This window comes from Hemitrygon akajei, chromosome 1 (genome assembly GCF_048418815.1).
Source record: "Hemitrygon akajei chromosome 1, sHemAka1.3, whole genome shotgun sequence".
NCBI lineage: Eukaryota > Metazoa > Chordata > Chondrichthyes > Myliobatiformes > Dasyatidae > Hemitrygon > Hemitrygon akajei.
Genome location: NC_133124.1, coordinates 120,406,567 through 120,423,789, shown reverse-complemented (window position 1 = coordinate 120,423,789; position 17,223 = coordinate 120,406,567). Strand labels below are relative to the sequence as shown.

The 17,223-nt window shown below is 43.0% G+C and overlaps 2 protein-coding genes across 2 annotated transcripts in view; both read right to left on the bottom strand.

Annotated features, from left to right (window-relative positions):
• ofcc1 (orofacial cleft 1 candidate 1) overlaps nt 1-11,356 on the bottom strand; it is a 254,122-nt gene extending 242,766 nt beyond the window's left edge. Inside the window, exon 1 of the mRNA XM_073050909.1 lies at nt 11,192-11,356. Within this exon, the coding sequence (XP_072907010.1) occupies nt 11,192-11,236 (45 nt within the window). The 5' untranslated portion in view covers nt 11,237-11,356. The remainder of the gene's footprint in view (nt 1-11,191) is intronic.
• LOC140713579 (uncharacterized) overlaps nt 11,259-17,223 on the bottom strand; it is a 154,922-nt gene continuing 148,957 nt past the window's right edge. The window contains exons 12-13 of the mRNA XM_073024262.1: nt 11,328-11,455; nt 11,259-11,283 (exon numbers count right to left, since the gene is read on the bottom strand). Of these exons, the coding sequence (XP_072880363.1) occupies nt 11,259-11,283; nt 11,328-11,455 (153 nt within the window). The remainder of the gene's footprint in view (nt 11,284-11,327; nt 11,456-17,223) is intronic.

Sequence of the window (17,223 nt, the reverse complement as noted above, 5' to 3'; positions counted from 1 at the left end):
ACTCTCTCCAATGACAATACAGTATATTGTTCCTGAGATCAGGGGCCCAAAACTGTTGACAATACGCCAAGTGTGGCCTGACTAGTGTCTTATAAAGCCTCAGCATTATCTCCTTGTTTTTATATTCTATTCCCCTTGAAATAAATGCCAACATTGCACTTGCCTTCTTTACCACAGACTCGACCTCTGAATTAATCTTCCGGGAGTCTTAGACAAAGACTCCTAAGTCTCTTTGCAACTCTAATATATGAACTTTCTCCCCTTTCAGATATTAGACTGGATTATTGTTCCATTTACCAAATGCATTATCATACATTTCCCAACACTGTATTCCATCTGCCATGCTTTTGTCCATTCTTCCAATCTGTCTGTCCTGCTGCAATTGCATTGCTTCCTCAGCACTACCCGCTCCTCCACCTATCTTTGTATCATCCACAAACTTTTTTCACAAAGCCAACATTTCCACTATCTAAATCATTGACAAACAATGTGAAAAGTAGCGATCCCTGAGGAACACCACTAGTCAATGGCACCCAACCAGAAAAAGCCTTCCTTATTCCCAATTGCTGCCTCCTGCCTGTCAGCCATTCCTCTATCCATGCCAGTATCTTTCCTGTAACACCATAGGATTTTATCTTGTTAAGCGACCTCATGTGAGGCACCTTTTCAAATGCCTTCTGAAAATCCAAGTAAATGACATCCACTGCCTCTCCTTTGTTCTGCTTATTTCTTCCTTGAAGAACTCTAACAGATTTGTCAGGCAAGACTTCGCTTTACAAAAAACATTCTGACTTTGACTAATTTTATCATTAGACTCCAAGTACCCCGAAACCTCTCCTTAATAATGGACTCCAACACTTTCCTAAACACTAAGGTTAGGCTAACTGGCTTATAATTTCCTTTCGTTTGTCTTCCTCCCTTCATAAAGAGTGGAGTGACATTTGCAATCTTCCAGTCCTCCGGAACCATGCCAGAATCAAGTGATTCTTGAAAGATCATAACCAATGCATCCATTATCTCATCAGTAAACTCTTTCAGGACTTTAGGATATAGTTCATCTGGTCCAGGAGACTTATCCACCTTAAGATCTTTCAGTTTGCCTAACACATTTTCCTTTGTAATGGCATTCACTCCTGCTGCCTGACACTCATAGACCTCTGGCATACAGCTAGCATCCCCCACAGTAAAGACAGAAGCAAAGAACTTATTAAGTTCATTTGCCATTTCATTGTCTCCCATTACTATCTCACCAGCATCATTTTCCAGTGGTCCAACATCAACTCTCAACTCCTTTTTATTCTTTGTATAACTGAAAAATCTTTTAGTATCCTGCTTTATATTATCGGCTAGTTTGCCCTCGTGTTTCATCTTTTCCCTTCTTATAGCCGTTAAGTTGCCTTTTGTTGGATTTTAAAAGCTTCCCAATCATCCAACTTCCTACTCACTTTTGTTACCTTATATGCCCTTTTCTTGGCTTTTATGCAGTCCTTAACTTCACCCACAGTTGCCTATCCTGCCATTTGAGAACTTCTTCTGTGGGACATATCTATCCTGCACCCTGTGAACTATTCCCAGAAACTTTATCCACCTCTGCTCTGCCATCATCTCTGGCAGTATCCCCCTCCAATCCACCTGGGCAAGCTCCTCTCTCTTGCCTTTGTAATCTCCTTTATTCCATTGTGATACTGACACATCGACTTATGCTTCTTCCTCTCAAATTGCAGTAAGAATTCAATCATAATATGATCACTGCCTCCTATGGGTTCCTTTATGTTAAGCTCCCTAATAAGATCTGGGTTATGACACAATACCCAATGTAAGACAGCCTTTCCCTGAGTAGGCTCAAGTGCAAGCTGTTCTTCACTAGCAGCACCTTCGGTCCTGCATTCTTCAACCTTATGAATTTTGCCTCTGTGGTACAACTTAACTCTTTGCTCTGTCTGCAGGTGTACTCATCATCGGCTTGTCCTTCCATACATTCATATTACATATGACCTCATCTACCTGTAAGCCTGCTGGCTCATCCTCAGCTCTATCATACTGGTTGCCATCCCCCTGCCATATTAGTTTAATCCACTTCAAGGCCTTCTGGAAGTCCAAACATACAACATCCATTGCATTTCCTTCATCCATCCTACTTGTAATCTCCTCAAAGAATTCCAACAGGTTCATCAGGCAGGATTTTCCTTTAAGGAAACCATGTTAACTTTGTCCTATCTTGTCCTGTGTCACCAAGTACTCCATAACCTCACCCTTAACAACTGACTCCAATACCTTCACAACCACTGAGGTAGGGCTAACTGGTCTATAATTTCCTTTCTGCTGTCTTCCTCTTTTCTAAAAATACAGGGGCTCTGTACAAGAAGGTACAGAGTTGACTGTACCTCCTGAGGAGGCTCCCCTCATTCAACGTCTGCAGTACTATGCTGCAGATGTCCTACAACTCAGTGGTGGCCAACATTCTACCCTACACTGTAGTCTATGCTGGGGCAGCAGGGTGAAAGATTGACAAGTCCATCAGGAAGGCTGGTTCTGTTCTGGGGGTGGAAATGGATTCTCTGGTGGTTGTGACTGGGAGGAGGATGCTGCAGAAGCTATGCACCATTCTTCTTCTTCGTTTCTCCATCGGAATCCGATGACGATGTCCACTCCTTTAACGGTGAGATCTTTGATGACTACACAGTTCGATCCTGGACCCACAAGTTCTATTGCAGGTGGGACATGTATATGTGGTAGTGATGGCAGCCATGGCTGCATTTCTCATGGTTCTCTTCTGCTGTCTTCTGGTTGTTCTTTCCATCTCCAGAATACGAACCCCATCCCTACACAGCTGTTGCCAAGTGTTACGGTCAGCAGCAACATCGTCCAGGTCCTCGGGCCTGATCTTGCACTTCCTTAAAGCATTCTTCATCTGATCCTTATAGAGCTTCTTCCGCCCTCCAGCTGAGGTTCGACCGTGAGGTAGCTGGCCATATAACACTATGCAGGGTAGCCGACATGGGGGCATCCTTATCACGTGCCCCAGCCACTGCAACTGACACTGAGTGATCATGGCCTCAGTATGGAGCATTACACAAACCCTCTCACCATGACATACCGGACAAACAGAGGAGCACCACTGAATGCCACAAGAGAACATTTCTCCTTGTGGCTATAAGACTCTACAACTCCCCATCCTTAAGTATATAAGTATATGGTTACATTGCACATCTGTATTTTGCACTATTACTTTCTAATGCACATTCTGCATTCTTTTCCGTACCTCAATACTTACATTTTGTATTTTAAAATATGTTTTTCTGACTGAGCAACCTTGAAACAGTAATTTTCTTCAGGATAAATAATGTTTTATCTTAATCTTAATCTTAAAGAGTGGAGTGACATTTGCAATTTTCCAGTCCTCTGGCACCATGCCAGAGTCCAATGATTTTTGAAAGATCATTACTAATGCCTCCAAAATCTCTACCGTTAACACTTTCAGAACCCTGGGGTGCAGTTCTTTTGGTCCAGGTGACTTATGTACCCTTAGGTCTTTCAGCTTTTAGAGTACCTTTGTCCTTGTAATAGTAACTGCGCTCACTTCTCTTCTCTCACACCCTTCAACATCTGGCACACTGCTGGTGTCTTCCACAGTGAAGACCAATGCAAAATACTCATTTAGTTCATCTGCCATCACCTTGTCCCCCATTATTATTTCTCTGGCTTCATTTTCTAAAGTCCTGTATCCATTCTCATGTCTCTTTTATTTTTTTACATACTTGAAAAAGCTTTTACTATCCACTTTGATATTGTTTACTAGCTTGCTTTCATATTTCATCTTTTCCCTCCTAATGATTTTTTTTTTAGCTGTTCTCTGTAGCTTCCCAATCTTCTATCTTCCTGCTAATTTCTGCTTTGTTGTATGCCTTCTCTTTTGCTTTTACATTAGCTTTGACTTTTCTTGTCAGCGAAGGTTGTACTATTTGGCCATTTGAGTATTTCTTTGTTTTTGGAATACAGCTATCCTACACTTTCTCATTTTTCACGCCATTGCTGCTCTGCTGTCATCTCTGCCAGCATCTCCTTCCAACTTCCCTCAGCCAACTCCCCTCTCATACCACTGTATCTCCCTTACTCCCATGAAATACTGCCACATCAGACTTTACCTTCTCCCTATCAAATTTCAAATTGAACTCAAATCATATTATAATCACTATCTCCTAAGGGTTATTTTACCCTAAGCTCCCTGATTACCTCTGATTCCTTACATAACATCCAGTCCAGTATAGCTGATCCCCTAGTAGGCTCAACGACAAACTGCTCTAAAAAGCCATCTCGTAGGCATTCAACAAACTCACTCTCTTGAGGTCCTTTTCCAACCTGATTTTCCCAATCGAGCTATATGGCAAAATCTCCCATAACTATCATAACCTTGCCCTTTTGACAAGCCTTTTCTATTTCCCAATGTGATCTGTGGTTCACGTCCCAGCCACTGTTGGGAGACCTGCATATAACTGCCATCAGGGTCCCTTTATCTTTGCAGTTTCTTGACTCAACTCACAAGGATTCAACATTTTCCAATCCTATGTCACATCTTTCTACTAATTATTGGCATTCTTTACCAGCAGAGTCATGTCACCCCCTCTGCCTATCCCTCTGATATAATGTGTAACCTTGGACATTCAGCTCCCAACTACACCCATCCTTCAGCCATGATTCAGTGATGACCACAACATCATACCTGACAATCTGTAATAGTGCAACAAAATTATCCATCTTATTTCTTATACTCCGTGTATTGAGATATAACACTTTGAGTATTTTACTACCCCTTTTGATTCTGCATTGCTAAGGCACTGATACTCACCCTGCTGGCTGCAATTTTGTCCTATCATCTGCCCACCCTTCCTGGCAGTCTGACTGTACACTATCTTTGCTTTTTTACCATCCTTCCTATTCTGAGTCTCTTCACTCCGGTTCCCACCCCCCTGCCAAATTAGTTTAAACCCTCTCCAACAGCTCTTAAAAACCTGCCCGCAAGAATATCATTCCCCAGAGTTCAGGTGCAACCCATCACTTTTATACAGGTCATACCTCCCCTCGAAGAGATCCCAATGATCAAAGCTCTGCCCCCTGCACCAGCTTCTCAGCCGCACATTTATCTGCCAAATCACCCTGTTTCTACCCTCACTGGTGCACGGCACAGGTAGCAATCCAGAAATTACTAACCTAGAGGTTCTGCTTCTCAGCTTTTTGCCTAGCTTTCTAAAATTTCTCTTCAGGACCTCATTGCTTTTTCTTCCTGTGTAATTGGTACCAATATGTACCAAGACATCTGGCTGCTGTCCATCCCCCTCCAAAATGCTGTGAACACGATCCGAAACATCCCTGACTCTGGTACCTGGGAGGCAACATATTATCCTGGTGTCCTGTTCACATCCACAGATCTCCTCTCTGCTCCTCTGACCATTGAGTCCCCTATCACTACCACTCCCCTCTTCTCCCTCTTTCCCTTCTGCACCACGGATCCATGCTCAGAGCTATTAACCTGGTCTCCCTGCCATTCCCCATGGTATATTTATTATTGAGGGGAATGGCCACAGCGGTGCTCTGCACTAACTGCCTATTCACATTTCCATTTCTCCCAACAGTCACCTAGCTACTCCCTAGAACATAGATGATTAAGGGGAGACTTGATAGAGGAATTAAAATTATGAGGGGTATAGACAGGGTCAATGTAAACAGCGTCTTTCTACTGAGGTTGGGTGGGACTAAAACCAGAGGTCATGGGTTAAGGGCAAAAGGTGAAATGTTTTAGGGGAACATGAGGTGAACCTCTTCACTCAGAGGATGTTGAGAGTGTGAAACGAACTGCCAGCGTAAACAGTGAATGTGGGGTCGATTTCAACATTTAAGAAAAATTTGGATTGGTACGTGGATGAGAGGGATATGAAGGGCTATGATCTGGGCACAGGTTGATTGGATGAGGCAGATTAAAGGTTTAGCATGGATTAGATGGCTGAAGTCCCTGTTTCTGTGCTACAATGTTCTATGACTCTATGACCCTTACTAATCAAGAACCTATTTGCCTCCACTTTAAATATACCCAAGACTTGGCCTGCACAGCCATCTCTGGCAAAGAATTCCACAGATTCACCACCCTCTGGCTAAAGAAATTTCTCATCTCTATTCTAAAGGGACATCCTTCTAGTCTGAGGCTATGTCCTCTGTTCCTAGATTCCCCCTACTATAAGAAACCTCTTCTCCATGTCCACTCTATCTAGTCCTTTCAATATTTAATAGGTTTCAATGAGAAACCTCCCCCTCCCAATTCATCTAATGTCCAGCAAGTGCAGGACTAGAGCTGCATTTACAACTCTCTGCAATTCCTTACAGTATTGGGCAGACAAATGCCATACCTACCTGTAATGTATCCAGATAGAATATTTACTATGCTGCATTTTTTTTAAAGGGTAAGAGTCATTAGGGACATGCTGAAAGCCTGGAATGCTTTCTTGTCTACCAAAAGAAGCTACTAGTGATCTTTACACCTAGAAACCTGAAACTCTCAGACATAATGTACAAGGGTGCATGCTCCACCCCATTTCCAAAACTCAATGACCAGCTCTTTTGTTTTGCTGATATTGAGAGAGAGTTTGTTTACTTGACACAATGCCACAAAAGATAAAGTCGGTTTTATTTGTCACACATACATCAAAACATGCGGTGAAATGCGATGTTTTGCATCAACAACCAACACAGTCCAAGGATATGCAGGGAGCAGCCCACAGGTGTTACCACGCCTCCGGAACCAACATGTTATGCCCACAATTTACTAACCATAACCCACTTGCCTTTGGAATGTGGGAGGAAACTGACCTATTTTGTGGCTGCATGGCTAAGTACAACTTCAATGCCGTATTTACATTAGTTGATGACACCACTATTGTTTTGCCTAGTCAAGAGTGTGACAAATTGGCATATAGGAGGCAGATTGAAAGTCTGGTTGAGTGGTGCAACAACAATCTTTTACTCAACTTTAGCAAGACCAAAGAGCTGATTACTGACTACAGACAGAAAAATCTGGTGGTCCATGAGCCAGTCCTCATTGGATCAGAGGTGAAGAAGATCAGTAACTTTAAATTCTTCGATGTTATCATATCAGCGGATCTGTCCTGGGACCAGCATGTAGGTGGCATCACAAAGCCACAACAGCACCTCTACTTTATTTTAAGTTTGCGCATATTCGGCATGACCTCTAAAACTTTGACAAACTTCTGTAGGTGCACAGCAGAGAGTATCCTGACTGGTTGCACCATGGACCTAAAATGGAAAATCTTACAGAAATTGGGTACAGCCCAGTCCATCGTGGGCAAAGCCCTCGCCACCACTGAGCACACTGAGGAGTGCTGCAACAAGAAGTGCAGCATCTATCATCAAGGATGCCCCAACGTATAGGCCATGCTCTCTTCCTGTTGCTGCCATCAGCAAGGAGGTACAGGAGCCTTAGATCCTGCACCACCTGGTTCAGGAACAGCTATTAACCTTCAACCATCAGACCCCTGAACCAGCATGGATAACTTCCCTCACCTCAACTCTGAACCGATTCCACCATCTATGGACTAACTTTCAAGGACTCTACACTCAAGTTCTCAGTACCTTTTATTTATTTATTTATTTATTTATTTATTTATTTATTTGCACATATTGTCCTCTTTTACACATTGGTTGATTGTAAGTCTTTGTTTGCATGCAATTTTTCTTTGACACTTTGTTCTGCCTTGAATGCCTACAAGCAAATGAATCACAAGGTAGTATATGGCGACAAATTTGGTAATAAATTTACTTTGAACTTTGTACTTTGACTACCCAGAGGAAACCAAGGTGGTCACACAGAGAACGTACAAGTCCTTACAGACAACAATGGGAATTAAACCCTGATCTCCCTTCTGCTGACACGGTAGAGCATTAAGCTAGCCATTACTGTACAGTACACCAGGCTCTCTATCTCACTCCTGGACTCCATCCCATTGCCGACTGAGATCTGGCCTACTATGGTGGTGTCAGCACAACCTTAATGCTTTCTATTGCTGGCCAAAATGATGGAAGTATGACTTAATGTGCATGGACTGCCCTCTCAAAACCCTTAAGATATGAGATCTGTGCCCATTTTTTGCCATGTGGTCCCTCTGCATAAATTCACAGAGCCAACCATTATCAGGATAAAACCTACACACTTGCTTTTGCATGTACACTTCATCACCGATAAACAGAGGGTAATACGTTATGTTAATTTGATTTCTTATTATTAAAATCTTTAATCTTACCAGCATATAAAGTTGATAGATTACATTTTTGCTTCAATGTTAATTATCTAGCCAGGGCTAACTTATACGTCCCTTGTGTAAGACTCGCGTATTAAATGTATTTGTATTGATTTGGGAGAGTGTCACTTGCATTTTTTATATGATAATCATCATGGTTGTGGATCTCAATGGCAAAATGGATCAGACTACAGTTCTTTCACCCTAGGACTTAGGTTTCCATTTGCTTCAGCCTGATGGATTTAAAGAGCTAAAGTTAAATAAATTAAATTCAGAATCAAGCTCAGTACAGAGCGTATCATCAGAGGGCAGGTCAAGTTTACAGCAAGATGGTGCTTGAGATGGACAAAGGGAGGTAGAATGAGAATCATCAACAAACCAGTACAACTCATGCAACTGACAGTACTTTGCTAACAACTCAGCATTATGGCTTGTGAATTAAATGGGAAACATGTTGGTAATGATCAATACACGTAAGGTACTGGAAGCAATCAGAAAATCAGGCAGCATCTACTGAGGAGAATAAACAATTAACGGTTCAAGCTGAGACCCTTGATTTTAGTTACAGGTCATCCCAAACTCACATACTGTCACACTTATCTCCCCAACACTCCTGTCCAACTGCTCCCTCCAATCCGACTATCCACCCTTCCACCCCCACTGTCTCTTTCTCCACTCCCCAATCACTCTCTACTCCGTCACTTCCTCCACCCCTGCTCACTCCCTTTACCCCCACTGCCATGCTCTCCACATCCACTGTCACCCCTCCCATCTCACTGTTGCACCCTCCTCCTCCACTGTCACTCCCTCCATCTCACTGTCACTCCCTTCACTCCCTCCTCCTCCACTGTCACTCCCTTCATCCCCACTGTCACTCCCTTCACTCCCTTCACCCCCACTGTTACTCCTTCACCCCCATCACTCCCTTCACATCCACTGTCACTCCTTTCACCCCCCACTGTCACTCTCTCCACTCCCACTGCCAGTCCCTTCACCCCCCCCCACTGTCACTCCCTCCCATCACACCGTCACTCCCTTCATCCCCCCACTGTCACTCCCTTCACATCCACTGTCACTCCCTTCACCCCCCACTGTCACTCCCTTCACCCCCACTGTTACTCCTTCACCCCCATCACTCCCTTCACATCCACTGTCACTCCTTTCACCCCCCACTGTCACTCTCCACTCCCACTGCCAGTCCCTTCACCCCCCCCACTGTCACTCCCTCCCATCACACCGTCACTCCCTTCATCCCCCCACTGTCACTCCCTTCACATCCACTGTCACTCCCTTCACCCCCCACTGTCACTCCCTTCACCCCCACTGTTACTCCTTCACCCCCATCACTCCCTTCACATCCACTGTCACTCCTTTCACCCCCCACTGTCACTCTCTCCACTCCCACTGCCAGTCCCTTCACCCCCCCCCACTGTCACTCCCTCCCATCACACTGTCACTCCCTTCACATCCACTGTCACTCCCTCCCATCACACCGTCACTCCCTTCATCCCCCCACTGTCACTCCCTTCACATCGACTGTCACTCCCTCCACCTTTTTGCTAATCCTTCCATTCCCGCTGTCACTCCCAGCCCCACTGTTATTCCTCCCCCTTCCTACTATCTGTATCATTTCATTTCCAATCTGTTAACCACAGGGAGCAGGCATCTCCACACGCCTCCAGTAAAGTCCTTCCAGCTTCTACTTGTTCTTGCCTTTTGCTTTTCTAAGTTTGTGCCAATGATCCCGAGCCCTCTGGTCTTCATTAGTGGCATTCAACATTAGTATGATTCTAACAAGACTCGCTCACCCCTACCAAAGTTTTTCCTGCGGCGACCTTGCAATCTGAACCACATCACGCCTATGGCAGCAAATGCTCACACCGACACCCTTGTGTGCCCAGGCTCTTGTGGTGCCCCTCCACACTGCCACCCACACACACAGGGTCAGAGGAAAGTCACACTGAGAAATAGAGTGAAATTTAAACTGGCTAAAAAGAGGAACAAAGTTAGTTGGCTTTCAGAGGATTGTCAGGTGCCAGGGAGGAAGAGATTTATAATTTTGGGCAAATCTGTTTTTTAATGCAGAACTCACTGGGGTGTGGTACCAGAACAGAGTAAATTAGAAAGGTAGTTGAGAAAGAATAATTTACTGGACAACATGGATGGAGCTGGGGAGGGGGGTGCTAATGGAATTCTAAGGGAAGACATTAGACTCAATGAGATGACTGGCCACATTCTGCGACTTAAAAATCCATCCCGCAATTCTGTGAAAACAGGAGGTTCAACAGCGGATCGATGACGCAAAAGAACGCAGATGCAGGAATCTGGAGCAACAAACAATCTGCTGTTGGAACACAGCAAGTCAAGCAGCGTCTGTGGGGGAAGGGAACTGTCGACATTTTGGATCAGAATCTCGACTATTTCATTCCTACCACAGATGCTGTTCAACCAACTGAATTCCTCCAGTAGATAGTCTGTTGTTTTGAACCTGGGCTCCACCAGTTCTTCCTCCCTGGTTCAAATCTGACCACAATTCTTCTTGGAATGTCACAAAATTCCCAGAAGAGTACTGCAGGGATGCCAGAAATGCTGCATGTACTCATTCCCACTTTCCCAGCATACTAGATGGCAAGGAAACACAATCCCTTCAACTTTATCTTACTGTTAACTTTTATTATATAACCACAGCTTCAGTAGGAACTAAATGTACAGAGCACCACATTACTTAGCAATCAAAGTAAAATGTTAGAAAACCCTTTAAGGAATAGCCGAGGTGTTAATGGTGACTGAAGCTCATTACTTGCTAGACTTGCAAAGGTGACAGTGTTGTGGTTTCACTGTACTAAAGCTTGGTAACAAACAAAATTACCATTTTCACAACTCTGTACCTGAAAATAGAGGTTGCAGAGCCAGTGATCTATATCTGACGACATAAGATCCTCGATTTTTCTGAATTCATCTATTCTGAGATCCTGGCAGCCTCTCAAAAGGGGACATTTATATTTTCCGTCCAAAATCTCCAACTTGCCGTTACAGATGGGAAATGCACCCCATGCCACTGCCCGGTCAACGCTGCTACTAATTCCATGCAGTAGGAAGAGATCAAAGATTAAGGTCATTCCTGGTTTGGTATTGTTCACAGAGGGTAACACCTAGTGGGAGAGATAAATATTATATCTTTTAGATTCATGTTTACATTAAACATTCTTTCTAACATACTCAAAATGGGCTGAATGGCCTCCATCCATGCTGTATTCTTTATTCTACAGAAGTGTACACAGCAGTTCAGGATAGAGCTTGCCTCACTGGGACTGGTTAATTAAAACCATGCAGTGAGGCGAGAGACAAATTTCTGCTACTCCATATCATAAAAGTGCATACAAAGAATACATGGTGAATAGAAAGAGCCTTCTCCTTGCCCCAATGTTACAACTAAAGTTGAGTGAGGCAGGCATGATAATAAAATTCCATTATCGTATTGTTCGGAAATCCCAAAGCCTCAGCACCTGGTTCAGCAAACTCTATTTCCAGTGTTCCTGTTCTAAGTTTCCAGGGTCCTATTTCCCATGCTCACTTTAAACACTCCAGGACCCTTTTTCCTGCAATTCCATTAAACTCATTTGGGCCCCATTTTCTGCATTAATTTTAAACTTTCTAAAGTCCATTTCCCATACTGCCTTTAAACACATCAAAATCCAATTTCCTTCACTCTCTTTAAAGTCACCAGGACTCTATTTCCTGTGCTCCCTTTAAATTCACTGGGATCCCATTTCCAGCATACCCTTTAACCACTCCTGGGCACCATTTCCTGTTCTCCCTCCAAAGCAGGGGTCCCCAACTTTTCGGTATGCCCTGGGCCCCAAGGGGTCCGTGGATCCTAGTTGGGCAACCCCTGCTCTAAACTCTCTGGGGCCCCATTTCCTCCAACTCCCTCTTAGTTCACCAGTGCCCCCTTTCCAGTGTTCTCTTTAAACCTGTCAGGTTTATTGAAAAATGTATTGTGCTAATGCATAATTCTCAAAACAAAATGAGAAAAGTGTGTTGGGCATTAATGGGAACAAGATCCAACAGTGGAGAAAATCTACCAGTCCACTAGCATTCCAAGCCCCACTGGTTTAACAATGTTTTATTTCTAATTTTCCCATTTTTCTATACTCAAACTCCAACTTCTTAGAAAAGGGATTCTCTCATTTCCTGTTCCATTTTGTCTTTTCTCTCCCAAGCTTTAAAAAAATTTCTTTTGCTGTCAAGAGTATAGATATTGTTGACATCAACTTCTAGATCAGCTCATATACAAAGGAGGTAATTACACCTAGTTAGGTTCTCCAAAAAGTTATTCACCCAAGCAAAATGGAGAATGAATACTAAGGTAAGTCCGAGCAGCTGCTCACAAGACTATTGATTGCAAATTTGATATTCTGATGTTTTCATAACTCATCGAGAAGACCTGAAAAGAGTACTTTAATAAAGATTATTTTCACTGAATATTTATAGCATATTCTTCAATCATCTATTGGAATCAAGATGACAGGCATTATGTTATAGATCAAATATTGTTCCCCCGTGATCAACTGTTTCATTAGCATCAAGGATTTTGCGCTTATTAATCTTGGTTCAACACTCAGGAAATAAACAAGTAATATTCAAAGCAAACATGTACCAGGCATCCACATCGCATCCCCTGACATTCAATGGAATTACCACCACTGAGTTCCCAAACTATCCTGATTCTTGGAATTAAAGGGTTAACTTATGAATGCATATGTAGGTACGTCTGTACACACTGGAGTTTAGAAGAATGAGGGAGGATCTCATTGAAACCTATCAAATATTGAAAGGCCTCAACAGAGTGGAGTGGATGTTTCTGATAGTGGGAGAGTATAAGACTAGAGAGCATCAGAATAGAGGGAGGTCCCTTCATGTACAGAGATCAGGTGGAATTTCCTTATCAGAAAGTGGTGAATCCGTGAAATTCTTTGCCACAGACCACTGTGGAGGCTAAGTCATTGGGTATATTTGAAGTGGAGGTTGATAGATTATTGATTAGTAAGAGCATCAACGGTTACAGGGAGAAGGCAGGAGAATGGGTATTAGAGGAGTAATAAATCAGCCATGATGAAACGGCGGAGCAGACTCAACAAGCCAAACGGAATGAATTCTGTTCTTATATTTTGTGGTCTTTTGGTCTTTTCCTGTAGGTTACCATCGATCGGGAATATGACTACTATGGTAGTCAGATGCATAATAATGTGGCTATGAGACCAAGAATCCTATGGCTTTCACACCAGTCCCTACTCCCAATAATCCCCCTCCTTTCCAGTTCCCCATCAGGTTCCATAAATAAAAAAAGCTCTAGTCAGAATCCGGCAGGGACAGGAAGGAGGGCTTCCAGATGGGAAGGTCCCTCACTCAGCTGGAGAAGAGGGCCCTCGTCCTCATGGATGGAGAGACTCACTGAGACCAAGTTCCTCAGCACTTTTCCATGAAGTAAACTTCGGTAGTTTTGCAGCACCATCTGATCAATCTGGGAGATCTCTAAACATTTCAGCTGAGGTTTAAATAGCCTCTGAAAATAAACAATATCAAGTTGTGTCATTCTAACTTTCCCAATATTGATTGGTATCACTTAGCGCAAGGGGCTTAGATGGGGTGGAGTTTGGTAGGTGTGTTAAGAAAAGTTTCCTTACACAATATGTAGGTAAGCCAACTAGAGGAGAGGCTGTACTTGATCTGGTATTGGGAAATGAACCTGGTCAGGTGTCAGATCTCTTGGTGGGAGAGCATTTTGGAGGTAGTGACCATAACTCTATCTCCTTCATCATAGCACTGGAGAGGGAGAGGAACTGACAATTTGAGAAAACATTTAATTGGGGTAGGGGGAAATATGATGCAGGAACTTGGGAGCATAAATTGGGATCAGATGATCTCAGGGAAATGCACGGCAGAAAATGGCAAATGTTCAGGGAACATTTGCATGGGGTACTACGTAGGTATGTTCCATTGAGGCAGGGAAAGGATGGTAGGGTTAAAGAACCATGGTATACAAAGTATGTAGAAAATCTAGTTAAGAAGAAAAGAAAAGCTTATAAAATGTTCAAGAAACTAGGTACTGTTAGAGCTCTAGAAAATTACAAGGTTGCTAGGAAGAAGATTAAAAATGGAATTAGGAGAGCCAGAAGGGGCCATGAAAAGACCTTAGTGAGCAGTATTAAGGATAGCCCAAGGCATTCTACAAGTATGTGAAGAGCAAGAGGATCAGCCGTGTGAGAATAGGACCAATCAGGAGCGATAGTGGAAACGTGTGCATGGAGTTGGAGGAGGTAGTGGAGGTACTTAAATGAATACTTTGCTTCAGCATTCACCAGGGAAAAATTCCTTGGCAATTGTGGGGATGATTCTCAGTAGACCAAAACGCTTGAGCATATAGATATTAAGAAAGAGGATGTGCTGGAGCTTTTGAAAAGCATTAAGTTAGATAAGTTGCTGGGACCAAATGAGAAATATACCCCAGACTACTGTGGGAAGTGAAGGAGGAGATTGCTGAGCCTCTTGCTATGATCTTTGCATCATTAATAGGGATGGGAGAAGTACCGGAGGATTGGAGGGCTGCAAATGTTGTTCCCTTGTTCAAGAAAGGGAATAGAGATAACCAAGGAAATTATAGACCAGTGAGTCTGACTTCAGTACTGAGCAAGTTGTTGGAGAAGATCCTTAGAGGCAGGATTTATGAGCACTTGGGAAAGACATAATCTGATTAGGGATAGTCAGCATGGCTTTGTCAAGGGCAGGTAGTGCCTTATGAGCCTGACTGAAATCTTTGAGGAAGTAACAAAATACATTGATGAAGGTAGAGCTGTAGATGTAGTGTATATGGATTTCAGTAAAGCATTTGATAAGGTTCCCCATGTAAGGCTCCTTCAGAAAGTAAGGAGGCATGGGATCCAAGAAGGTCTTATTTTGTGAATCCAGGCAAGGCTTGCCTGCAGGAGGCAAAGGGTGGTTGTAGATGGTTCATATTTTGCATGGAGATCTGTGACCAGTGGTGTTCCGTAAGGATTTGTTCTGGGACCCCTCCTCTTTGTGATTTTTATAAATGACCTGGGTGAGGAAGTAGAAGGGTGGGTTAGTAAGTTTGCTGATGGCACGAAGGTTGAGGGTGCTGTGGACAGTCTAGAGGGTTGTCAGAGGTTACAGCAAGGCATCGAGAGGATGCAGAACTGAGCTGAGAAGTGGCTGCTGGACTTCAACCCAGATAAGTGTGAAGTGGTTCATCTCAGTAGGTCAAATTTGAAGACAGAATATAATATTAATGGTAAGACTCTTGTCAATGTGGAGGATCTGAGAGATCTTAGGGTCCATGTCTATAGAACAGGTTGACAGTGTTGTTAAGAAGGCGTATGATGTGTTGGCATTTATCAACCGTGGGATTGGAGCGATGTATAAGATGATGAGGGGTATTGATCGTGTGGATAGCCAGAGGCTTTTTACCAGAGCTGAAATGGCTGACACGAGGGGGCATAGTTTTAATCTGGAAATAGATATCGGGGGATGTCAGGGGTAAGTTTTTCACACAGAGAGTGATGTGCGTGGAATGCACTGCCAGCAGTGGTGGTGGAAGTTGATACAATAGGGTCTTTTAAGAGCCTCTTAGATAGGTACATAGAACTTAGAAAAATAGAGGGCTATGCAGTAGGGAAATTCTAGGCAGTTTCTAGAGTAGTTACATGGTCGGTACAACACTGTGGACCGAAGGGCCGTAATGTGTTGTAGAACTCTATGTTCTATGTATGTAATTTGTTCTTTTATGACTGCTGTTTTGTGGAGCTTGAAGCCCCAGTTTACACTTAGTAGGCTTCAAATTTCTTCTTTTGAACAAAGTCAAAGTCAAGATTGAGCCTCGTCACTGGTGTACACAAGCATGGACAAGACACACACACAGTCACACTAAGTGCACGTAGACCGATAGATGTGGATGCACACACACAGTGGAAGGCACACTGCCATACACAAGAATTGGCAGACATGCATGTAAACACAGATATAGAACACATAAACACCAGTCACTGCTCTTCACAAATGATGTCACAAGATGTGCACCTGATGCATTGAAAATGTCACATAAGCTGGCATGGATCTTGATGGAAAATGGCCCCTACACTTTTGCTAATGGCGTAACACTTCACCTGGAAGTGATCAGCAATGAGGTACACTTCGGGCTAGATCAATTTTAGATCATGTTGCTTTGAAGAAACAAGCAGTATGCAATACACTTTCTGGGCTGTAATGTGTTGCCGTGCCTGTTAATAGAGATGGTTGTTATACTAGTAATATCACTGATCTACAGAAACAAATTCGGATCTCAATGCAATACACCTAAAAGCTAATAATTGTTTTAGCAACTGTGAAGCTACTGGATTGTTACATTTGCTTCACAACTGTAAATTAGTAAAAAGAAACAACAATCTTCATCTGGAGAGCTAAAATATAGAACAAGAAATATACTGGAGGGATTCAGCAAGTCAGGCGGCATCTGTGGAGGGAGACTCACAGAAAACGTTTCAAATTGAGACCCTTCATCTGGATTCAAAGTTCAAAATAAATTTTATTATCAAAGTACCTATATGTCACCATATACAACCCTGAGATTCACCTTCCTGTGGGCAGACTCAGTAAATCTACAGAACAGTAACTATACCAGAGTCAATAGAAGATCAACCAAGAGTACAGAAGACAACAAACTGTGCAAATATAAATATAAGTAAATAACAATAAATAATGAGAACGTGAGATAATAAGAAAAGGAGTCCTTAAAGTGAGATCATTGGTTGTAGGAACATTTTAATGATCGAGCAAGTGAAGTTGAGTATAGATATCCACTTTTATTGAAGAGCCTGATAGTTGAGGGGTATTAACTGTTCTT